The sequence below is a fragment of the Varanus komodoensis genome, unplaced genomic scaffold (assembly GCF_004798865.1).
Source record: "Varanus komodoensis strain SLA01 unplaced genomic scaffold, ASM479886v1 scaffold105, whole genome shotgun sequence".
Classification (NCBI taxonomy): domain Eukaryota; kingdom Metazoa; phylum Chordata; class Lepidosauria; order Squamata; family Varanidae; genus Varanus; species Varanus komodoensis.
This window is the reverse complement of record NW_025335297.1, coordinates 177,890-203,548: the sequence shown is the minus strand read 5'-3', so window position 1 is coordinate 203,548 and position 25,659 is coordinate 177,890. Positions and strand designations below refer to the sequence as shown.

At 48.1% G+C, this 25,659-nt stretch overlaps 1 protein-coding gene across 2 annotated transcripts in view; it reads left to right on the top strand.

The window, feature by feature from the left end:
* The window catches only part of DDAH2 (dimethylarginine dimethylaminohydrolase 2), a 35,363-nt gene that overhangs the window by 5,676 nt on the left and 4,028 nt on the right, over positions 1-25,659 (top strand). The window contains exons 2-5 of one of the 2 annotated variants that reach the window (XM_044419575.1): positions 18,287-18,595; positions 22,434-22,533; positions 23,319-23,392; positions 25,007-25,126. In XM_044419575.1, the coding sequence (XP_044275510.1) occupies positions 18,290-18,595; positions 22,434-22,533; positions 23,319-23,392; positions 25,007-25,126 (600 nt within the window). In that variant the 5' untranslated portion in view covers positions 18,287-18,289. The remainder of the gene's footprint in view (positions 1-18,286; positions 18,596-22,433; positions 22,534-23,318; positions 23,393-25,006; positions 25,127-25,659) is intronic. The other variant, XM_044419576.1, reaches the window with a different exon arrangement.

The following is a 25,659-nucleotide window of genomic DNA, read 5'->3' as shown; positions in this document are numbered from 1 at the left end:
TCTATCACCCCCAGTCATGCTGAGGAATAACGGGAGTCGTTGTCCAGCTCATCTACAGGCTAGCAGGTTGGGGGAGGTTCCTTTGGAGGACAGGACCCTTGAAGCAGTGGGTTCGAATGACAACAAAGGGGATTTTGCCTTGACCTCAGGTAGTGCTCTCTGGGTAGCATGAGCTGCTCTCCCACTTTCGGTGCTTTCCAGCAGTGGCTGTGTGGCCACCGGTGAGGGATGCTGTGGCGATGGGTTTCCTGCATCCACAGGGGTCGATGAGATGACCTCTAAGGTTCCTTCCAATGTTATCATTCTGTGATATTTCTGGGTAAATGTATGGTGGCCTACTTCTAACTCTTACGTTGTTGTCCGAATGTTGCTTTATCGTTTCGCAGTTTTCAATACACAGATAATGACAACATTTTCATCCCACCGTTCCTACACAGCGCTCCTATTTTATCCTCGCAACAGCTCAAAGAGGTGGGATAGTTTGAGGCCTGAGGCCACCCAGTGAGAATCGTGACCGGATAGAGATTGGATGCTGGCTACCCCCAGCTCTGGGAGGTCACCAGTTCCACTTTCGGAAGTCTGATTTTCTGAACTACAAGCAGCAACAGGAGACCTATTTGTGGGTTGCTGTTTTTTGGGTTAGCATAGGTCTATCTTGCTGCTTTGGTCTGTTTCCCAGGATGCCTTATTCCATACAGTTCTTAACTGAACTGGTTTCTTTTGAAGGTGGTCAGCAAAAACAGAACTCTAAATGGAGTATTGGAGGGATACTCATTACAACAAGCCAATGAGGGAGGGATATGAACCATATCCAGATTTGCTAGTAATTTAAGCTCTTTGAACATCATGTGCTCTACCACTTAGCCATGGTCCTTCTCTTTTTAATGACTTAAAGATTCTAGTCCTCATGACCCTTTCTGAATAAGCTGAACCATTGGTCCTATGCTGGCTGTCAACAGCTCTTCGGGGTTTCAGGCAGGCAACTTTCCAGCAATGTTTCTGAGGATCAAAGCACGGACTTCACCATGCAAAGCATGTGCTCTGCCACTGGGCCGGGTCCCATCCCCGTTGACTGTTGCAGGGCAAGCCTCGCGCAATGAAGACGTTAAACCTTCAGTCAGTCCGTGGGATGGATTGCAGCTGTCACGAAAATCACACGGAAGAGGCCTGTGGCACCCTCAAGACAAGCCGTTTTATTGTGGCCTAACCCTTTGTGGAAGAGAGCCTCCTTTGTCTGGTGCATAAAGAGATGCCCTCAGTTGGGCAGGCCAGAGAACAAACATCTGTAAATGGTGGACCTTAAAGATTTTGAGATGTAAGGGGCTATAGTATTTATTTATTTTGTCATTCCCTTCCTGCAAGGGACCCAAGGCAGTTTATATAATCTTTCTCCCTCCACCCTCTCCATTTTGTCCTCACAACAGCCCTGTGAGGTAGGCCAGACTGAGAGTCAGTGATTGGCCCAAAGTCACCCAGCCAGCTTCATGGCTGACTGGTGCTAGAACTTGGATCAGCTGAGTTTAGCCATTTTAATACCCATTATACAATATATACCATTGTGGTATGCTGGCTTTGTTGCATAACAGTGGTTTCGTTGCATTTCTGAGAAGAATAGCATGGGGAACATGGTTGTCTGAACCCATACTACTGGTTCAGGTGTCCTTACTGTCAAAATCAGTGGCATATTTTGTAACCTTTTTGCATAATCCAGATTTAAATGATCTGCAGTGTTTGCCTCAACTTCAGATGTAAAGAGAAGCATTGACCAACATTATAAAGGCACATTTCATCATTGCTATATATGTGTGAGAAGTAGATTGCCGAAGTCTGTCTGTCCCACATTTTGTAGCTGTTTTTTGGGTCTATAGAGAAGAAAAGAGAGACAGGATACAAATTACCAGTGATCATGTCAGAATGGATGTTTAAAAGTAACTTTTGAAGCTGTCCTGCCAACATATGGAATCCATCAAAGGTATACTTGAATGGGAAGGTCTTTGAGGCCTGCCTAAATGCCAAAGGTAAGGGTTGAGAGGAAGGGAGTTCCAAAGATTTGGGGCCACCACTGTCCAGGCTCTGTCTCCAACGCATGTAAACCATGCTGATATTTATGGAGACTGCTCAGGAAGGACCCCTGGCCTGTCTGCTAAGAGCCATAAGTCTCAGTAGGATTGTGTGTGTGAAGTGGACAGTGAGGAAACCTGGTCCTGAGTTGGCGCATCTCTTCTGAACGGAGCTGAGAACCAAGAACCAACTTTGTCCATATGGAGAAGAGGAGAAGACAGTGCTGGGGAGATAGTGCAGTTTTCCAGTACCTAGGAGTACTCCAGGGACCAAAAGCTGAGAATGTGTATGATCTGGTTACACAGAGTCACCTGGGTTTTAATTTCCATGCAGTTGTTAGGCTAGCTAGATGGACTTGGGACAGGCATCATCTCTCAGCCTAGCCTACTTCAGTGTTGCTGTGAATATACAGTGGGCAGAGGGAGAGTCAGGTACACAAGTGCCTTGGAGAAAAGATGGGTATTACGATATTAAATGAAAAAGTAATATACAGTCTTCAGATATGATTCCTCTAATCCAGGAGCAGAGAAAATTGTGGCCCGTCGGATGCCAGCTCCTCTGAGCTCCAGCCAGCAGGATCAATGGTTAGGGATGATGCACCTAGCAACATCTGGAGAGCCCGAGACCCACCTAATTCTGCAGAGCCACATGGTGGAGATGGGAGGCTGCTCTTTTACAAAACTATAGCGTGGCCACTCTTTCAGCTCTGATCGCTCCACCTAAAAGGAGATGTAGAGCTGGAAAACATCCACAAAAGGGCAACTGAAATGATCGGGGTTGTGCAGGCACCCTGCCATGCTGAAAGGTTGCAGCAGCAGAGGCTGTTCAGCTTTGAGAAAGGGTGAGTGAAGGGAGACGAAGCTGGAGAATGTGGAGTGGGAGATACTTTTCTCCTCCTTTCATAATTCCAGAACCAAAAAGGGTCGTCCCATGAAGCTGATTGGTGGGAGATTCAGGACAGATCAAAGGAAGGACTTCCTGACGCAACACGCAGGCCAACCGTGTGATGCACTTCTGCACGATGAACTGATGGCCACTGACTTGGATGCCTTTAAAAGGGGACCTTCAGTTGGTCCTGCATAGCCCTCCTTATGTTCTTATGTGTCAAACTGTTCTCTCGGGTAGGTCAGTGTTTTCTACCAGAGGAGCGAGTAGAAGGAAGATCTTGCAATCTCTTGGATTTCACGTTTCAGCATTCCTGACTTTTGGCAATGCTGGAAAGGAATTATGGGAGATGAAGTCCACAAGTCCATTCTGGCCATGCTTGGCTTGTTGTGATTGGTAGTGTCCATTTGAAGTCTCAGGTCCTTTCAATGTGGGGAACTGATCCTGCATCTACCTTCACAAGTTGTCTTGAACAAGTGTGCTGACTGTGATGTTTTTCACTTTCCAGTTTGCCCCCTCTGTATACAGATCCACAGAAAATACCTTTTCTTTCCCTTCACCTTTCAGGGTTCCTTAAAATTCTCAGAACTGTACCTCGTTCTCACCGCACAGGATCCCATAACTGATGCACTAGGAGAGTTTTGTCTTTGCGTTCGTGGAATTGTGGAGGGTTTTGTGGTGGGCGTTGTGTGGAGGGAGGCTGGCATTTTACACAGAAGAACAAGATGAGGTGGTTTTCTGTGCTTGTGTATCCCGTTATTTCCCTTTTCCTCTGTCTTCTTTCTGTCTTCTCTCTCTGTCTCCCCCACTCCCTCCAACATGAATTTAAATGGAAACATGTGTTACATTTTTTCCGCCTTAGCGCATCCTGGCTGCTCCCCTTGGCTGGAATTCCTTTCTCTGCAGGATCCTGGTTTCCTTTTACTGAACACCCCCGGTTGAAAAACGGCCTCCACCAGTGACCCACGCTGACCTCACTGGGTGGCTTTCGTGACCCAGTCCATGAGGGAGATGGGTATCTGTGCATGCACGGACGTGAGAGAAAAAGCAAGAGAGACAGCCAGGATCTGGGGGCAAAAAGGGTCCCCTCCGCTATAAATCAGTTCCTTGCCAAAACAGGCCCAGTCGCAAAGGAAGTGCTGCTTTGCGCTGCATTTTGTCTGGCGTGAGCTGGTCTTCTGACTGAGATAAGGGCCCTGTTGCACTGGGAGTCCCTCGCAGAGGCTGCGTTTGCCTTTCTGTGTTCCCTCCCAGTCTCTAAAGATTAACTGAAAACAGCCTCCTGACCATAACTGGGCAGGGAGTTATGCCGGAGAACAGAAAAGTTATGTGGAATCAGTGTTTTTGTAAAAAAAAAAAAAAAAAGGTGCCGGAACTCACCTCTTGGGGTCACACTTTGACACTAAAAAAGATTTGCAATTCACCAACTTTTTTTGAAATAAATAGGGGAAAGGGCAGGGACGAGGGAGGGGAAAGCCCGGTTGCAACACCGAGGAAATAGAGAGACCTTCAGCCTGACCCTCTAGAGAGGCGGCGAGGAAAAGCCAGCCCCGCAGCAGCCATGGCCCTGCTCCGAGGTAAGGCTCCGAGGCAGGTCTTCGTTTCAAAAGCCTCCTCCTACGCCGCGCCCGTTTCCATGCACTGGATCTTGCAAACGTGCCCTCCGCATCCTTCCTCCTTCGCAGTCGTGGGCGCAACGCGGAGAACTTCACAGGGGCCACGTTTGGGTTTGGTCCCAGCAGAGGCAGTAGAGCAACCGAATTCCCACGGCAGGGGGAGATGCTCCTTTCCAGGGCCCCGCCCCCTCCGGCACCTCTCGCGGCTCCCCGCCAGGCGCCCCCCACCCGCCTCTGGGCGCCCCCGCTCGCCGTGCCCGGGCGCGGCCCGGACCCTGCCGCGCTCGCCTTCCAGCCGCCGCCTTCCTCCCTGTCGTCCTCTGCTTTCCGCGGAGCGCGCTTCCGAGGGCTGGAAGGCTGGCCCAGAAGGAGAAGTGGGGGAAAAGCAGCGTCCCGAGCCGAGCAGCGCCCTCACAGGCAGCGCGGACACGCACGCAGCCCGCAGGCACTATTTTAATGCTTTTTTGCTGCCGACCTGCTACGCCCGACAGGGCGATTCACAATCACATGGAAAATTCTGTCAAAAAAAGGTGTCTGAACGCTGTTCCGGTGCGTTCTATGACAAAAAAAAGCCCTGTGTGGAATGATAAATAAGAACACAGTAACCCAGCCTTCCCTAAGCTGGTATTCATCTAGCCATGCTTGTTATTTATATATTACATTTATTTCTGTTTGGTAGGCTTGGTGAAGAGTCATTGATTGTGAACTTCATTGTGGTTTGGAAGTAGACCCCAGATCTCCTGAGCCCCAATCCAGCTCTCTAACCACTTGGCCATCCAGTCCAATCCAGCACTTCCCAGTGTGGTGTTGTGGAGCCTTCCAAAGGCATCTGTGTAAGCATCTGATGTGGTGCCCATTTATTTATAACATTTTAATGGCACGCCTCTTAGCCAAAGGCTCCCAAGTCAGCTTACACAAAAGCCTCTGAACACCCAGATTCTCTCCACTTCTAGTTTTTTTTAATGTACATACATGTATTTGCATGAAATGCACACTACTTTCTAGCTGTTATGCATTGCTTTTAATAAAGCAGATCAAATATCCAAATAAGTATCCATTTGAAGTTGGGGTTGATGTGCAACCTGTTCATATACGAAAAATCTTGCACCCGTTGCATCAGTCCATTGCATTATAGGAGACAAGTATTATCCATCCAGTTTTGTAATATCACTCTTCTAGTGGCCCGAGGGGCCCAGAGAATCCATTTTCTTCCATCTCTTAATTTCCACAAAGCAGATGCATTATTTAAAAGAGTACGTACATCACTGAACATTGTAGACTGTTTCAGTACAAAATTTATTTGTGTGACTACCTCTTTCCAAAAATGAGCAACTATGGGACTAGGTCAAAACATAGGCTTATGTTGTTTGGATTTTAACATGCTATAAGCTGCCCTGAGAGCCCTGTGGCAAGTGGGACAGCATATACGTCGAATAAATAACAAATTATATGCTTTAAAAAGCATTAGCTACACTGCTAATCACCATCAGCAATTACCTGAACAGACAACCTTTATTAAAGAGATGCTATTTTGTCCAAAAGGTTTTCCTGAATAAATTGCAGCCTTAGACCGACCGTCACAATAGGTAGATGCCAAAGCAGGGATCCACTGATTAAACAAGTTGTGCTGGTGCTTGCAACATTTTCTTAAATTCACAAATGTTCCCACAGGTCCAAAAATGTTGGGATCCATGCATTAGGAATGGTCACCATTCCTAGTATTTGCTCCAGAAAAATCAGTTTCTGCTTTGTCCCTGGTTTTGCAATGGGGAGAAACTGAGAACTCATGGCTTCACAGGCGCTGTCAGATCATCATTGTGCGTGACCAGTTTCTGCTGGCCATATGCATAACTGGCCTTGAGTGAGCATAACTGGCCTTGAGTGAGCGGAAATCTGACGGTTGTTCCCTTTGAAGATAATGTGCGGCGTGCACTTCAGCCGCTCTCCTGCTCTGCTCGGGTGAGTCCATATGGACTTTAGAAAACTGCAACATGGGGCATTTTTCTGCCCCTCTCCCTTACAGGGCTGGAAGGGCAAATGTAAGGCAAACCTTCCTGGCTGCAAGTGCCTAACATTGCAAGGGAGCTGGAAAAAACTTGGCCTGAGAGTAGCAGGGCAAGGGGTAGTCTGGCCCAGCGTAGTCCAGGCAACTGGTGATGCCATGGACCAGTGCCGTCGTCCAGCGTCGTGTGCCAAGGCCTGTCTGGCCCTTGCTTAGATTTAAAAGATGGCAGGTCACTTGTATAGCCCAGGGCCGAGTAGGCTCTGCTTAGTGGGAGGGATGGGGAAGTCGTGGCTCCTCGAATGTATCGAGGGAAATATGTTCATTGCGAAGGAGAGCGGGGTGAGCCTGTCAGCCCTGCTGAAGTCCCCCCAGACAGGCCACTTCTCCCGCAGGGTCCCCTCAGCGGGCTGAGCTGAGCTGAGGGAGGGGAAGGTTCCTTTCACCAGCTCTGTTGGAAGAATGATTTCCACACCAAACTCCTTTTTCCTCCTGCATGGAGTCCTTCTAGATTGTCAGCCTAGGGGCATGGGCTATTGTGTTTAAGTGACTGTATGTAGGCCGCTTTTTGCCTGAGGAACTGCATCCCATTCTTCAAAGGGCTCAGCCTCTCTGCTCTCCTTTCCCCCAGAAAGCAGTACTGGCCATCCAAGCACTTTCCTTGCCCTCTCGGAGAGAAGGGAATCCATGAGGCACCGCATGGATTTGACAGGCGATGGCGGTGTCTTGTCCCTTCGCTCCAGCTTCTGCTCCAGAGATGGTCTTTGAGGGCTCTGCTTGGGCAAAACAAGAGCTGAAAAGACACCGGGGGACCTCCGAGGGCAGAGATGCCGCTTCGTCCTCGGAAGGCTTTTCCAAGGTTGCAGGAGGGACTCCATGTTCTCCGGTGGCTGACCAGATTGCATCTACTGGTCATAAGATGATGCCCTACATAACACGAGAAATCTAAAAGCAAGGGCTGTAGCCTTTGGTTTTAAAATGGCCCTTCTCGTCAGATATGCAAAACAAAAGCTGCTGCGTATTTTTAAAAAGTCTTAGTCATACAAGAATGAATTGGCTTGACAATTTGCTTGATGTAAGTGTTCACATGAATAAAATGTTCTCTGTTGATGATACATTTCTGTCTCTGTAGTCAAGGGAGCACCATTTATATAATGGAATCTGTCATCTGCCACTTTTAAATATACTCACATTCCCCATGCAATTAAAAATAAAATAAAAATCTGCTGCCTAATTTAAAAATTGACTATTTTAAATTGACGAAATTAAAAAATAAGTCTGACGGCCAATTTTTTAACTGACGAGATTTTAATTGACAAAATAGAGAATAAATTCTGATGCCCCCTTTTTTTAAACTGGCAATGTTAGCTGAATAACTATCTTGAGTAACTCCATTCTACATCATAGACCTAGTGAAAGCATTTTGCAGCTGTAACATTTTCATTGTAATAGCTTCCCCTCTTTTTTGCCAACTTCAGCCAAAGGGTGCCATTTCCCCGAGGAGCGATCACATATTTCGCCTGCTAGCAAAGCATTCTGAAGCCTGGGCAGTGGAACAAAAGGGAGCTTGTCCAAGAACAGCACCAGAAAACTATCTTCTCAGCTTCGCATGTAAATCTCAGTAGAATTAATAGCGACAAAGATCTTCCTGACCTGACCTTACGGAGGCAAAGAGGAGATTCGTGACTGGTTCTTGGCTATCTGGTTTCCAGATATGGTGTGGGTGTGCATGGGACGGACAGAGCCCTAACAGAGGCCCTTTCTTAATGGCGAATAAGAAAGGCATTCCCAAAAACAATACCCTTTCAAAGTGCTTCATATACATTAACTGGTGGAATTCATTCCAGCAAGGGAAGGCCACCCGTATGGACAGGTTTGAAAGGAGAGTGGGGAGATTCCTGGAGGACGGGGCCTTCCATATCGGAGGCCGTCTCCCTGCACACACCAGTTGCCTGCCACCTCGGGCTCATGTCCCGCTTGTGGGTTTCTTGCGGGCAGCTGGAGGGCCGTAGCGAGAACAGTGCTGGCCCAAATGGGTCCTCGGTCTGATGCGGCATGGCTCTTCTGTTTGTTACCCATTGCAACAGGGGGGATGGGATGGGAGGCCAGCCTTTCCCAGCTGCAGGATGGCTGTGGGGGTGGTTGTGGCCATGGACCTCACACGGCATCACCCATTTTGGCCGGTGTTCCCTGCCCATCACAGGGAAGGGGCCTTGGCTGGGGGTGTCTGAGAAATCCACAATGGATTCCAGTGAATTTGGCCTTCCGTGAGTCCCGCTTGTGAGTTCCACAGTGGGCCAACTTTTCCTGAGTTCCGTGGATTCTGCATATTTGTGGACGAGTGGTTGTACTTTGGCGGTGGGGGACAACTGAATGCGCATTTGTGACCATTCATATTGGCTAATGCACATTTGCACAAGTGCATGCTAGACCTCAAGCACATTAGCACAGGTAGAATGATTTTTTTTTGTTTTAAAAAGTCTGATTCTAGCAATGAATAAGCAGGTGACAGAATGACAGATGCCTGGCGGTCCATGAAATGCAGATGGAATGGCTTTATCAAAATCTGCACTTCCCTAGTTGCAGTTCCCATTTTTGGGGAACAGGTTGGGGAAGGCCGGTTTGGCACGGAAGTGCAGTTTTCGCCCTCCTTGAATCTGGTGTCCTCCAGATGCATTGGAATACAGCTCCATCACACCTAGCCTGTGTGCCTGGGGCGGATGAGGCTTGCACTCCAACACATCTGGGGAAGGCCAGGTTGGGAACACTGGTTTAGTGTTACATTTGAATACAGCCGTAGGGTGGAATATTTGAAAAACTGGTCCTGCATTTTAGCTCAGACGCATCTCCAGTTGAAAATGGTGATGATATCTTATCACAGAGCAAGATGACATGTGGGCCTACAGTTCCCACCAACCCTAGCCAGCAGAGCCGATGGTGGGGGATGATGGAAGTTGTAGACCAGAATATCTGAAGGGTCAGAAGTTGAATATCCTTTTCCAAGAGTTATCTAAGATAAAGTGGGTTTTAACGCTGCCTGCCTTTTCTTCGTGGGGAAGGTACAGATGCTGCTGATATTTTATCCAGCCAGATACTGCAGGTCTCTGTAGTGATGCACTCAGTGCTTCCTCTCAGTTCATTTCCTGCTTGAAAGAGATTTTTCATTAACTTCCTGGCTGTTTGGATGTAAGGCTAACAAGACTTCGTAAGGGAACCAATCCATCAATTGAGGAGCTGACACCACAAAGCAGTGAAATTGATCACTGATTAATATGCGGAAACCAGAAAGACATTTAACCAACTGGAGAAAAATGTTTTCAGTTGAGGAACTTGGTCCTTCTGGAGTTAGCTGAGAAAACCAACTGAGCTCTCATTTTTTTCTGTCAGGAAGAAGAGTAATTTGGAAATTTGGGAGAGCCATAGGTGTGGGATTTGTTTGCTCAGGGTTCAAAGGGATCTCATTACTTGTTCTATAGCAATATTTGAATGTAAAAAGGTGGGGTATAAATGCATCATCATCATCATCAACCCACAAATCAAGTGAATATGATTGCAAATGTCCTTTTTCTTCCAATGAACTAAGAGCAGCAAGGAAGGCTTTGTTTACATAGAAACAGAGTGAGTCAGAAAGGGTCTCCTCCGCCATCTAGTCTGACCCCCTTACCAGTTGATAAGAGTAGATTTTTAAGGGGAAATGGTATCTTTTTGCTGTTTCTTCCTCCCTTTTTCCATCTTTGGTAGCGACCAGGTTTGCACAACCATGGGGAAGGAAGGTACTCCAGTGGCTTCTTTTCCTCTCCCTGCACCTACTAGTTGTACACTGCATGACCTACTTAAGTACCCCTGCAGACAAGATGGGTTTGTTTCAAATCAAAGCAATTTAAATAAATAGTAAGACTAGATCTAAATCATAGTTTTCTACCTAATTCTTTCTCCTTCAGGGAAAAAATAATATGATAAACCACAAAAAGATCCAAAGACTTGTGGAGTATTAGAAACAATGTGGACGTCCAGCCTATCCTTGAGCACCCTCACCGATGGGGCCTCAGGCACCTCCCGTGGAAGCCCATTCCACACCCTCGGGGTCCTGACTGTCAGGAAGTGCTTCCTGGCATCTAAATGGAGCCTGGGTTCCCTGAGCTTGGCTCTGTTGGAGCGCGTCTTGCCCTCCTCTGCCCGAGAGAACAGGTCCCTACCCACCTCCGTGTGACATCCCCTCACATACCTGTATGTCGTCAGCAGATCCCCTCTGAGTCCCCTCTTCTCCAGGCTGAAGAGGCCCAGTTCCCTCAGTCTTGCCTCATACGGCTTCCCTGGAAACCGGCCACCAACCTCGTGGCCCTTCGCTGCACTGACTCTAACCTGGCTATTCTCAAAAGGGTTCACTTGCATTTTTACGGCTTGCCCCTCCCCCTCCTTACATTTAGCGGCTTGTGAAGATCTATTCAGCTCCCCAAAATCCTCTTCTATTCATTGCATTTTTGAAACTTAGCACTTAAAAGATAGGGGGTTGATTCTGTGTAGGTAGATTTGCAAAGGAACAATGGGATTAAGGTCTTTTTCTAAACTCTGTATGTTTATTTTACAACATTTTTGCTGCGAAGAAGAGGCAGGTGAATCTCTGCAGACACAAACTCACAGTTTTGAAAACTATAAAACCAAGTATCTGTGATAATATCTTCTAGTTAGAAGAACTGTCCCATCTTACAGAAACCTCTGGAAGAGCATGGCATTATGAGTGGGTTAATGGAAGTCATTTGCCAAAAAAAATTAAACATTGCATGAATATATAGCCTCATGCTACATAATTAAAAACTAATCCCTGTTTCATGATGAATATCCTTTGGACTATGGTGTATCTTAAATAGAAAATTGAGATTGACTTTTCCTCAAAAAAATTTGATTTTTTTAAAAATCCATTTTTCTTCCACGGTAAGTGGTGCACCACATGGGTAATCAAACAAATTGCTTAGTGTGCAACTTGCACATCAAGGGTGGGAAAAAGAAACAACTGTGGCTTCTTTGCCCTGATGATCATGTGAACCTGGTGATTGAATGTATTACATGATAAATTTCTTGATGGCAGTGACCTGGTGTCATGTGTTGCAGGGTAAAGTACTCCTGTTGAGGAGGCTTTATTCTGACCCCTCTCCTCCTGATTTCTGAACCCTTCCCATACATGCAGCAACTTTCTGTGGCCACTGAGCATGCTCTGTCCTCATCAGGCAGTTTTCAGTGGGGGGGGGGGCTGTCCCATCCTTCCCCCCCTCCCCCATTAATAGAAAAGAGAACTGCGTGTTCCATCTTGCAGGCAAACAGTGCTGTTTCGTGCATTGCTACATAAGCAGTAACATTTGCCTCTGAATACCGGAGAAAGGGGAGTGATCGTTATTTATGATGCCACAACATGCGTGCTGCCCTGAGGTTTAATTTTATCACAGAAAGGGGAGAGGGAAACAATGGAATGAATAAAAATCCTATGCAGGCGGGCTTAGAAATGAATCCCGTTTAACTCTTAGGGAAGCATGTCTAGGACTGCAGGTCTCGGCCTTTCCACATAAAGAAATAATAGGCAGGAGATAGGAGCGCGAGCTGGGAGTTCGGCTAAATGGAGCAGAGGGACCTTGTTCCCCACCTTTATTTCCCCGATTTGAGGAAATATCTGCAAGAGCAAAGGGTCCCGGCTTTGGGTGGGTTGGAATGGCCCTTAGTGTATGACGGCGATGCCTCCAAGCAAATCCCACACTGCTTCGCAAGACCACAAGAAGTGCGGTGTTGGGTCAGATCAAGGGTCACTCAGAGCTGCATGTGTCACACCTGCCCATCTGAGTGAAGCTGCAGCTACTAGCACCCCATGGCAGGGTCCTGCCTCGGTGCACCCCATGGCCTCCTGAAGAAGGGCTCTGTGCTCTCCGTCTCGAGGGGAGGCTGCCCCACAGCAGGGAAAGAGCGGGCAGGCTTAAAACTGTGGCCCTCAGCTTCCTCTTCTCCCCTGGCTTCACAGTGTAGGGAAGCCTTTTGCCAAAGATGTTAGAGCAGCCTTCAGCCACACGAACACACTGAAATTAACAAATTAATGCATCATTAAGCCAAATAACCTAGAGGCACAAGCCTTTAGCATTCCCCCTGGCGTGCATGTCAGGCATAAGGTGTCTAGGCTTCCAGACAGACTTACACACCCTCTTTTGTTATCTGCCTGGGTGCCCACTGAAGCAGCAACAGCACAGCCTGTGAATATAACGTCCTTCTTGCCGAAAGCAAAGTGCAGTGCTGCGGCTGTTTTGGAAAAAGCAGGTGTGAATTCCCCGTGAAACTGAGCAGTGAGAAGGAACACGGCTCTCTTCAGGAACTTCTGTAAGGGAAGGGGCCCAATCAGCCCAGCCCTACCCGGCTGCCCCCAAACCATGTTTTAATGAATGCCCTTCTGGGACACCTTGCCTAATTGGTTTATTGTGCCTGAACTCATCGGATGCACCTGACCAGCCAATTTGCTGAGGAAAGCTTCTTCTGGAAGGAGCTAATTAAGGAGCTGCCATATGAGGACCTGGCTCCTCTGGGGTTAACCCGGCTGATTGTTTGTGCTGGTCTCCTGCTCTGCCCCTTTCCCCGATGATCACTGAGGAGGGCTGGGTAGGTCTGTCTGAAATGGGGTACTTTTGAACAGGAATGGGGTGGGGGTGCATTGAAAGTGATGGCCAGACATATTCTAAAAAAAGCAATGTTATAAAATAAAACAATATATTAGTAATACCTGTATACTGCTTAATAGTTGTAAAATTGTAATTGGTTTGGGTATGGAGTTATTTAAAATCCTAGTCAAAATGTAAATGTTATACAACATGTATGTCTAATGTAGACATCAAGTGTAACGCATGGCTCTCTCTCTTCCCCTCCTTCCAATCTGGTTTGCTGTGCAAGGTTGTTGTGAGGATACAAGGGTGAGGGGTAAATGGCCCCTTCAGTTCCTTGGAGGAAATGCAGATGAAAAACCACACCAGCGGCTCCAGTGAGGCACATGAGTAGTGGGTAACGGTGATGTTTGGGGCTGATGCAGAAGGGGTGGCCATCCTCTTGGTCTCTTTCCCAGAGGGCCTCCACTGGATAGGCCCTTTCCTATCCATGGCTCCACAATGCCTCACTGGAATAGGCTTTGTTGTTGTTCTTTCCTCACTCTCATGCTGGTGGAGGGGTGCAGTGCCTTTTTCAGACCAATGGCCCCATACCTTTCTGGGGCTGAATTCCTCTTGCGCACAGAGGCAAAGGCCAAAAACCAAAAAGGAAAATAAAATACCAGTATATTATAGCTTAAAGTTCTTTCTACTAGTAAGTAAGCCTAAGGGGAGGCATTTTAACCTTTGAGCATGGGGAAAATCTGCTTGGATGCTGGGAAACCACAAAAATATTGATCTCTTGGAGGATGTGGTGTGGCCAAGGGATGGGGGCCACACTGAGCCCTGGGGCCAAAGGGTTTGCACAGCGAAGGGTTAAAGCCAAGCAGATGCCTAGAGGTCTATGGTTGGCAGTCCCTTCACTGTGGGCTCCAGCACTGGTGATGCTTCTTGTCCACACCCAAGCAAGGGAAGCTGCTTGTTCCAGTCCCAGCTGAGCATTGTTAGACTGATGGCCTCTCCAGACACAAAGCTTTTTCTCCTAAGTCCCAGCAGTCATTGCCCCTTGGTTCCATGTGACCAACATGAATTCAGTTGCAAGCAGCTTGAAAACTTGGTAATACCTCTTGTCTAGTCACCTGTAAGAATTGCCTGTAGGTGAGCAGACCAGGAAAAGTCACAAAAATAGACTTTAAGGTCGTAGATGCTTAAGACGAGTATGTATTATGGGTTAGTAACTTGCCTGAGCTTATTTGTAAGGCTGTTACTTAGAGGTCCTAGCTCTGACTTTTCCTATATTACGCTATGTTCTACCTCTCCATCTCAGACCTTTCTTGTTTCTCTGGTTTGTTTTGCTTTGCATTCTGCTTTTGCTGAATTCCAGTTTAGTTGGGATTATTTCTATTTTTTCCAGAACTGGAGCATGTGCAGTTTGTCACAGATTTAAGTTCATTATATATAAAATATATAACTGATAAAAATCAGAGGGTGGATATAAACAATAATCCAATAATAAAACATAGTTGATAACTAAAATAAAAACCATACAGTTAAAATGGTAGCGACAAATTTAAAAGCTGACTCAGCAGATTCACCCTTCAAAATAAGAGTGCAACAAAAAGGTCTTCAGCTGGTGCCTGAAAGAGTGCAGTGTTGATGCCAACCTGACTTCTTGCGGAATCAAATTCCACAACTGGGGTGTGATGGAAGGGAATGCCGTCTTCTTGCCAAGTCCCCCTCACTTCACTTGGGGGAGGAAAGCAGGGGAGGCCTCGGATGTTGGCCGCAGTGATCGGAAAGGGATACAAGGAGAAAGGCACTCCCTCAGGTAGCCCGGCCCCAAGCCCTTTAGGGCCTTCCATGTCCTTTTAAGCTCTTTCAATTGGGCCCAGACAGCAACTGGCAGCAATGCAACCTGTATAGGATCCATATGATGTGCCAGTCATAGTTAGCAGGTGCGCTGCTCGATTTTGAACAAGTTGCAATGTCTGGACTATCTGCAAAGGCAGCCCCATGTTGAGCCCATTGCAGTAATCTAAGCAAGAGGTTAGCAGCGTGTGGATAACTGTGACAAGACTCTGCTCATCCAAGTAAGGGCACAGCTGATAAATCAGCCAAAGCTGCTAAAAACGCTCCTAGGTACTGCATCCACCTGAGTGACTGGTGGCAACTCAGGATCCAGGAGCACTCCAAGGCTGCGGACCCTGTCCTTTAGGGGGAGCCCGCCCCTGTGGGGGACAGGATGAACACTCCCCAGTTGAACACGCGTGCACTGACAGAATAACGCAGAAATCTAGTACATGCAACTGCATCAAGATTCGCGCTTTCTGATGTTTTTCTTTTGCATACCTCTTGCACAGAAAGCACCACATAAGAAGTATCTTAATACAACCCTAGGTACATTGTGACTATCAGCTCTGAAAAAGGGATGGGGCCCCATAGTAGAACATGTACTTCATATGCAAAAAGGAGGCCTCAGGTTTGATCCCTGACATTTCCTACACAGGATTGGGAAAAACTGCTGATGGCAAATCTGGACAGTGCTGCCAGTCAGTGTTCACTGAACTAGATGGTCTAGAGCAGGGGTCTCAAACTCGCAGCCCGCGGGCCAATTGCCGGGACGGGCAGGGCACGGGAGAGGGCCCTGCGGCCTTCAAAGCGCCGGCAGCACCCAGGCCGGCCGTGGGATGAGCGGCCCACCCCCAGCGCGGTGGTGGAATACTTGATGCGGCCCAGCCGCACCCAGACTCTACTTCCAGCGGCCCCCGGGTAAGTTGAGTTTGAGACCCCTGGTCTAGAGGCCTGACACAATCGCGTAGGGCTGGTTTCTTTCTTTCCTTCTCCTATTCCGCTGCTTAAATTCTCCAGCAGTAGTTTCCCCCATCCATTCCCTTTAAAAGAAGGCATATGCAAGGAGAACTCCCCCCAATATTTTACAGTAGAATCACACTTCCAGAAGTATCCAGGCTGCATGATTTTTCTTTAAAACAAGGCATGCTCTCTTTCTGCTCCTTATTTTAAAGGCAAATCGACATTTTCCCCTACAGTGTTGCCAAATCTCTGTCAAATTCAGTGGCTTGGCAGGGTAGTCCCTGCCCAGAAAGGGTAGGAAATTGGCCGTCAGACCCCTGGATATCTACCTGCTCCTGCGCTTGATGCTTTTTTCAGCATTCTATTGGTGAACATGGACATCATGGAAACAATACTCGCGAAAAGAATGCAAATACAGTCGTGAAAGCGATTGCACCAGGATTGCTGTTCTGCAGCGTCTGTTCATTGTTAAAGGCAGAGCTGCCAAGAGGAGGCCAAGGCACGGTGTGCAAATGGAAGCTGTGACGGGATGCCACGTGCCGGTTTTCTTCAAATTAGCACCCTACAGGAGTCAGCATGGGAGCTGTAGTTTAAAAGGCCTGGAAAGTATCACCCAGAATGCTTTATGCAAAATTTGGAAATACAAAACTTGAGCAACAGAGGCTTCCTATTCTCAATTTGGAAGCAAGGGAAGGGAATTTGGAACTCTAAAATGCTGGCAAGGGATGCTGGTAGAGAGCATCTGTGATGTATACCTCATACTTTAAAAAGAAGCCGCAGCAAACCAAATTAGCATTCTGTACCAAAAGTGTACCCAACTCTAGAGCCAAGGATAGCTGAATTTTTATGGTCTGTATAAAAGATGCCACTGGAGACAACTTGAATAGTTTGCATAAATTATTCTGATCCCACCAGCCATGGAGAATGGCAAAGAGCTCTGCAAACCACCAAACTCCCTGCCCCTTGACCTGTAGATTTTTCAGCTCAGTCCCTCTTTTAACCTCTGAGATTCTCCAGCATTGACTGCAAACTGTACCCTGAGATTATTTTTGCATGTCTTCAGTGTTTTAAAATGTGTGTGATGGTGTTTCTTTTGCGTGCCTTCTAAAGAAAGCAAAAATTCTCCATATATTGAATACTGGGTGGCTGGCTTAAATGTTGGGAGTTCTGCAGTGCGATCATGCCCTGCTTGCAGCCCAGTGGCTGGTTCCTTGTGCAGGGCATTGAGCTATGAATGGCTTCCTTTTGGAAGTAATTATCTAATCAGTTTGACACTAAGGGGAAATCGATTATTGTCCTCTGGTGCTATTGACTGAGCTTTGGCAGATGACTTGTAGCCTTTCAGGAAATTGGGGGACGGTAGAGCCATTGATCGGGGCCTCAGCGGGGATGAATCCAGACGTATGACTGAACCCCCCCACCCCACAATGCGCAACTTGGGAGAGTGGAGGAAAAAGGGACCCCCAACCCTATTCCTAGCTTTATTATCCATGCCGCCTGCAAGAGGTAAGATGGACAGTTGAGCAGAAAGCTCCGTCTCGCTGCAGTGAGCCATAGGTGAGGCATCCCTGCCCATGAGACTGCAAGGCAGAGAGGACACCTCTTGATTGTGGTCGATGGGGGAAATGGTGTGGCTGAGCTGGGCGCACCAGGGGTCCTGGGGCAGGGAAACGTGGCCTATGGGACTCCTGCCACAGGGAGAGGCTCCCTAGTACTTTCATGCATGTTGTCCTCTGCTTTCATGGTTCCAAGCCAAGAAATTTGTGTGTCTCTGTGTGTGCTCCATTTATACACTGCCTTATTCCATGAATTCTGTCACAGAATAGGTAATAAAATGGGTAATGGATTGAGTAAGTGGTCTGGCTCTGTTGTATTAAGTATCTTAAGAGAAGCTTATGTACAATTGTGTCTGTCAGCTCTGGAAAATGCAGAGTTTCTTGTTTCTGTTGCTTTATATCCCACCTTTCTTCTAAGGATGCCCAGGGTATGGATCCAGCCCCTTTCATCCTTGCAGCCACCCTGTGCGGTAGGCTAGGCTGAGAGGGTGTGGATGGCTCGGAGTCAACCGGTGAACTTCATGGCTGAGCCGGGGATTGAACCTGGAACTCAGTGGTCCCCCTTCAACATGGTCTTAATTCCTATTCTGCTTATTTATGAATTAGATTTATTTTGTACCAGAAGCGGTCCTTCCTTGTTCTCTGAGCACAGCATGAGAGGCCGCAATGGATGTGTAGCTTGAACCAGATTGTGTGGAGCAGCTTGTTTGCTTGCTAAACAGCCCGTTCCTTTATTTCTCCTTCCAGACCATGGCCACCATCTCCTCTTTGGGCAAGTACACTCATGCCATTGTTCGCTGCATCCCTTCCTCGTTTGGCACAGCAGAGGCCCCGGCGGAGGGGTCTGAAGGCGGGTCTGAGCCCGTGGACCTGGCCAAGGCTCACCGGCAGTATGGCGTATACACGGGCATCCTGCGCCAGAAGCTGGGGCTCCAGGTCATCGAACTGGCTGCGGATGAGGGCCTGCCCTGCTCCACACTGGTGGGGGATCTCGCAGTGATACAGGGCGACACTGCCCTGCTCACACGGCCATGGCTTCCCTCACGACGGGATGAGGTAAGTCGTGCACACGGCTTTGCTGGATCTGCATTTCAGCTCACTCCCAAATCCATCTGCCTGAGTTATGAATCCTCTTGCAAACCATTAATGAGGAGCGATCTCTGTCCTGCTCTCTCAAAATGCTTTTGCCTGGTTGCCAGGAAGCGAAGGTTGAAGCACCCTAGGTGACCAAAGAAGCCGGGCTATGCATGTATCCTCGGTTTCGGCCTCTGGAGCCTGCCTGCGGTAGCGGTACTTGTACAGTACTGAGTGCCAGAATTTGAGAGGCCTTTCCTAAGGGTGGGAGAGAGCCATGGACTGAGCCAGGGGTGCTTCTCAAGGTTTGCCACAGCATGTTCTCCTGAGATGCCACACTGAATTATGTGAGGCTCCGGCCCCAAGCGCATTTACTAAAGAGTGGTCACAGTGGGACTTAACTTCTGAGTAAACTTGCATAGGACCACACGGTTCGGCTTCGGGTCTCATCCTAAGAGTTCTGCTTTCAAAGGGCAGCAGGCAGCACTGTCTGGCTGTTTGTTAAATCCCATCAGTAGCGGCTCCCATCTGTTCCTCTGAAGGAGCCTCTGGGATTAATCCCACCCGTGCCTCTGCGGAGCTGAGGTGGCCGCCTGACTGGTTGCCACAGCAATGGGGCCCATCCCTCGCCCCACACCTGCTCTCGGGCAGGTCAGTGACTGGAGACTGCTGTGCATGTGAAAGAAAGTCATGTCCCCCATGCAGTTCTTCTGTCTTTAGTTAATAATTAAAAAGCCAATCAAACTAATGCTTTTTTCCACTTGAGGGCTCTCCCAGGCAGCAGTCCTGCCCACAGGCATCACTGCCACATGCAGAGATCCCTGTTCCCCCTCTTCTTGTTCCCCAAGCATTCTAGCAACGCGGGTTGAGTGTGTCAGAGAATGCCTTTTCCTAAATCTGGATCAAACCCATGAATGTCCTACACAGACATGATACTTGTGCAAGAAATGTAAATTTCTGTGTAGCATCCCTCAATCCAGTTATGGTAATTAATTCTCTGTATCTGAAGTCCTATGAACATAAGAAAAGCTTTCCTGAATCAGACCAGGGTCGCTCTAGTCTAGCATTCTATATGGACCTTCTTGTCCCATGATTTCTTAATACTGGGGTGCCCCCTCTTTTTTATGGTGCCAAGTATACTATGCAAACTATGGGATGGAAGAAAACAGTGCAACAGATTGTTAAGCTTGAACCCGAAACAGAAGTGTCCTGAAGAGAAGATGAAAAGAGAGCTGCTAAACAAGGAGCGACCAAAAGCCAGAACCTAAATTTGGTCCAAGGGGTAGCTTTGATATTGTCAGCTGAACAGTACACCAAATCTATCTGAATTAAATTCAAAATGTTATGTGTGGGAAGAGAGGTCCCTGAGTCATTGGTAAAATAAGAGCAGCCCAGGAATCTGTGTGGAATGTAGATGAAACAAAAGTATGGATCAAGTTAAAGGTCATACAGATCATGCCAAGTTTTTCTGGGGGTGTTCACTTCCTCAAAGCCCGAGCAGTAAACACATTTTAAAGCCGGTGTGCGAGAACACAGCTTGGGCGCTGCTATTCTCACCCAGCCCACGGATGAGAGTCTTTGCTGTCTGGAATTCTGCATGTGCACGGAGGGGCGGGAGGGGCGTCTCCCATCTGTCTGTTTTCTGAACAGTCGGTAGGGCAGAAAGAGGCTTCTGGCACCAACCGGCTCTCCATCCTGGCAGAAAGAACGGAGAAATAGAAAAAGCCGCCCACTCCCCAACACAGCTCATCCTCTCTGGTCGCTTCTCTCTGGGGAAGGCAGCATGTGGCTTCCCAAGGCCATCATTGCCTCTCCCGCACCAGCCTCGCTCGCAGCCATGATCTCTCTGGCCAACAGGGGCAGCCTTGACAGCGGAGGAGGAGTGTTGCCCTTGGCGGGGCCTGGTGGTGAGTGAGTTTTAGAGCAAGACAGCGCCCCGAACCCCAAGACGTTGTCCTAGCTGCTCCCTTGGCCTAGTTAGGCCTCTGCAGCAAGCTGGCCGACAAGGACTCTGGAAAAGGCGCCAGCACCTATTGGGGTTTGATGTGCAAAACTGATAGGCGCCAGGCGCTCTGTTTCCTTCGCCACCTTGTTCAGTCTTGGCCTGACCCCGTTACTACTTTCCCCTCCAGCCAAAATGAAGGCAGAGTAAGTGTAATTGCATGTATCCACATCATCATCATCATCATTAAAATTTATTTCATTGCTATACTGCCCAGTAGCCGAAGCACTCCGGGCAGTTTACATTAGTTCATAAAAGGAGACAGTACATAAATATTACAACATTCAAAAGCAGTTTAACAACTGAAATAATCTGTATCTTAGAGTTTTTTTTTTTAAAAAAACCTGACATGGATACTCCTTTCAAGCCATTAAATACAGGCAGTTCCAGAGTTACAAACAACTTGTACTTACGAACAAGCTGCCACACAGCCTATTAATTTTTAAAAAATTACTGCAGAAAATTGTCATTACCATGGAGAGGAAGCGAAAGGGGAGAGAGGGAGGCCTCCAAAGCATCACCATAGAGAGAGAAGAAGCGAGAGGGGAGAGGGAAGCTTCCAGAGCAGAACTTCCTGCTCCAACCATCCGAATAAGGAAAATCTCTCCAGCATTTCCTTGCTGCAAAGAGGAGGCACTGATGAGTTTGGGTGGCAGGGGGAGCAGCTACTGATATTCACAGTTTTTCCACTTTCATAGGGGTTGTGCACCCCTAAACCCTGCAAATACAGAAGGCCAACTGTACCTGATCTGACTTACATACAAATTTGACTAAGAGATGCATTTCCATTTTCTCAGGAATGGAGCTCATTTGTAACCTGGGGACTGCCTGTGTCCTTGGATATTTTTAAAGGCCTCTGCACAGAGGGCTGTTTTACCTGGTGCTAAAAGAATGGAAAAATTGGCACCAGGCCTGGATGGAGAGAGTCTTCCACAGTCAGGGAGCTACCACCGAGAAGGCCCTCCCCCTTGTTTCCAGCCTCTGTACCTCCCGAAATTGGCACTTGGAGAAAAGCCTGAAATGTCTGTCATGATGTCTAGGTGGATTGTGATGGGAAGGGTGCTCTGTCCAGTACTGTGGTCCCAGGATGTGTAAGGCTGTGCAAATTGAAACCACCACCTTGACTTGGGTTCAGAAGCATCTAGGCAGCCAGTACAAACAGGTCTTTGTTAACACTGTCCTTTGTTTACTCTCTCCTCTCCTGCCACCTCTGTTGTGCACACAAACACACCCCTTGTGGAAATATTAGAATGTGAGCACTTTGGGGCAGTGATCTTTTGTTCTTCGCTTATGTGCTTTTGCAAAGTGCTGCATCCATCAGTCTTGCGAGATGCGTACAATTCACAGCTGTTGCTGACATCCAGAGGTTTTGGCTCTTTATAATAATGATGACCAATGAGGGTGCACCTGTCTGGGTCACGGGGTGTCACCTCAGTGATGGACATTCAGCTCCCTCAACCTTGGGCCACATCTGCCAGTGCATACCGAGTTCCTGCTAAATGGAGGTCCTTCAGTTTGCTCAGTGCCGTGGTTGTCTCCATCCACAATAAGCTGTTTGTGTTTGTGGATGGATGCAGTCAATCTGTTTGGTGAGCCACCAGATGCAAAAAGCTTGTCTCTTGAGGCAGCCGCCATGGAGTGCCGGTTGTGAGCGGTTCCATGTGGAGGCCCTACGTACATTTTTGAAGCCTTTCTAGTAGTAGTCTGGTGGGAAGTCTATTGTTGGAAGTTTAGCTTGAGTTACCTGAAGAGATACCTTCCGAGGAGTGACACAAGAACTCCGTGCCCCGATGGCCAGTGTTCCTCTCTCTCTCCCAGATCAGCAGTGTCAGGAAGGTCTTGGAGGAGCTAAAGCTGCGTGTGGTCGAAGTTACGGATGAGGGAGCCACCCTGGATGGCAGTGATGTACTTTTCACAGGTAAGTGACAACTCTGCTGGAAGATAGTCGCTGTTCCAGGGCAGAGATAGGGAATTTGCAGCCCATGAGCCAGCTTGACTCACCTGAGGCGGCCCGTAAGACTCCAGGTGAGGTCCCTGGCCTATGAAGCTTCACCGTGGGGAGGCTACAGGGGCTTGGAGAGGAGGCAGAGCAAGAATCCCTACCACTATGTTCCATTATGGGGATTTGTGGGCTGCCTTTACCCAGTACTTTGCCCTCCCCTCATCCTCTCCTCTGCTATCAAAAGATGGGACTTGTACAGGAAGGGGGTGGCTTCAGAAAGGGAAGTCCACCCTTTAATTTCTACCACTTCCTAGAGACAGCCATTAATCCCACCCCTCCTGGGTTGGACTTGGTCTGTGGGGGAAATTATGGTTCTGTTATTGATATTATTCATTGTATTATGTATTAAATTCTATTATGTCTTGATATTATGTATTATATTATTGTATTAAGGTTTGATTGATTTTCTATCGCTTACAGTTAAATATTGTATTGCTTAATTGCACTGCTCTAATGTTTTATTGTATTTTTATGGAATATATACTTTTTTGTTCTATTGTAAGCCACCCAGAGAGTCCTATGGGCTGTGGGGCGGCATGCAAATATAATAAATGACATCCCTATGTCCAGTTATAGTCAGGTCTGTGCTGAAAAGAGATCAGCTGACTTGTTTGTGCAGGCTTATTGGCCAGGCCTGAGGAGAGCTTATCTTAAAGAGCTGAGGGTTCTGGTCTGTTTCATCTTCTCGATGCCTTTGACAGGTAGAGAATTCTTCGTGGGCATTTCCAAGTGGACCAATCACAGAGGAGCAGAGATGGTTGCCGATACTTTCAGGGTGAGCTGGAATCTTGGAACAGAACGCCGCTTCCCCGTATGTGGGCGCCCACAGTGCCGCTCCATCTGGTGCCTTGCGCATTGTCCTTTTATTCTTCTCCCTTTTGGCGCAACGTCCATGCTGTGAATCAGCTCAACTCTTTCAGTTGCCCTTACGTGGCACTAATTGATCCCGGCTTTCTGGGAACGCTTTGGCTGGTCCAGCAAGAATGTCCACCTGCTCCTGGCCATGGAAGCAGATTCCAGACAAGCTTTAGGGCAGCCCTCTTCATCCTGGCCCTCTCCAGATGTTCTTGCCTCTAACTCTTACCGACCAGAATGATGGGAACGGTGACTCATGGTCCAGAATGATGGGAACAGTGGTCCATAATATCTGGAGGAGCCCTGCTTGGGCAAGGTGCCCTTAGTGTGCCTTCATTTCATGAGTGGCACTGGCTGGGACAGTTGGGTCTCGGCAGCCTTCTTCAGGCATTCACTGAAGAGGGATTCACTGCAGCCACGGAGGAGACAGGGACGGATTCTCCTCACCCCAAATGTTCTCCAGTTGACAGGGAAGTCCTCCAAAGGCAGACCGCCTGTGCTGCTGAATGTGCTCACAGGTTGCACGTGACCAGGAATCTGTCTTCACAGGAGATGAACCCGGTCCTTGCATGACTAGAAGGCTGCTCAGTTGGTGGGGCTTGCTGCCCCGCCCTCCGTCTGGCCTCTCCATCACTACTCTGCAATGCCCCACAACCTTCCAAAGCAATTCGGGTGGGCTGCAAGGGGGGGGGGAATCTGTTCTACCCACACTGCCTTCCCTGTTGGATGCAGTCCAGTGCTCCCTATTGTCCTGGGCTCTTAACCCTTTGCAGACCTTCCCTGTCCACCCAGGGAAGCTGGAGGTGGGCGGGGGGGGGGACTGTCTGCCCTGTCTCCTTCCATGGCCACATTAAAGCCCTCCTCATGGATCCTTGAAGGGGCCACTGTGCGTCCCCATGAATGCCGTCAGCTTTCCCACTGCAGGGATTGCTGGTTAGTTATTGATTTTCAGGACTTTTATCTTGCTCCTCAGCCAAGAAGGGCTCCTGGAGCAGCTTACACAAATTTATTACTTTTTATTTATTTAAAACTTTTCTAGACTGCCCCATTACCGAAGTCTTGGGATGGTTTAACAATACACAATGTAAAAAAATATTTAAAATACAGCATCCTAAAATACAACTAATAATAAAACCCCAATTAAAACAGTCAGGTCTTAAAACATTGGGAAAATAAAAACAGTTTTGGCCTGGCACCGAAAAGAATAAAGTGATGGTGCCAGGCAAACCTCTCTGGGGAGCGAATTCCAGAACTGGAGTGCCACCACAGACAAGACCCTTTACTGAAGAAATCAGTGGAAATCATTAAAGGAGGCACATGATCACAAAGAGGAGTCATTTACCTTAGATCAGTTGTCCTCAACCAGGTGTCTTCCAGTTGTATTGGATTGCAACTTCCGGCAGGGGATGATGTGAACTGTGATCCAGATTGCTTTGGGTCATCAGCAGAGTTCTGCATGGGAGGGGAGGGGAGGAGGGTGCACTGGATTGTGGCTGCTTGGGCCTCTGCAGATGCGTTGGGTCTCTCTGGGCAGGATTTTGCTGTGTCGACCGTCCCCATCTCGGGCACATTGCACCTCCGCAGCTTCTGCAGCATGGCAGGGCCGGACACAGTCGTTATCGGCAGCAGTGACGTCGCCAAGAAAGCCATGAAGGTAACGCCAACGATCACCCAAGCGTCCAGTCGCGAGGAAAACCTAAGTGCCTTAGGGCTACCTCCTCCCCAGCCCATGGAAGAATCTGTTCCTGTCATCAGTCCCTGCTGAAAGGCCCTGCCAGGGCGCTGAGAGCTAGGGTTTCTCCTTTCACACATTCAGAGCCACAGACCTTTCTTGCAGAAAGGTTTTTTTACTGACCAAAGCATTTTCCAGAAGCATAAACCCCCAGAATGAATCTCTGATCATGCTCGGAGCAGTTTGTGGAACCCAGTCTAGTACTCACTTCTACGACTCTCCTTAGGAGTATGTTTGGGCCCTGTCCTTTTGGGGGGAGACCTTTGGAAATGCACACCGATCCTTTAACTGATCCTGAGGCTGCCTCAAAGGATGGCATACAAATGCCTTAAATGGATAAATAAAATAAATAACTGGTGACATTTTTTCATGGGGTTGAGAGCCATACGTGCTCTGTCTGTCGGTCAGAAACTCCCCTGCTCCAGGCCTCTTCCTACTAACTGTACATCTTGGTT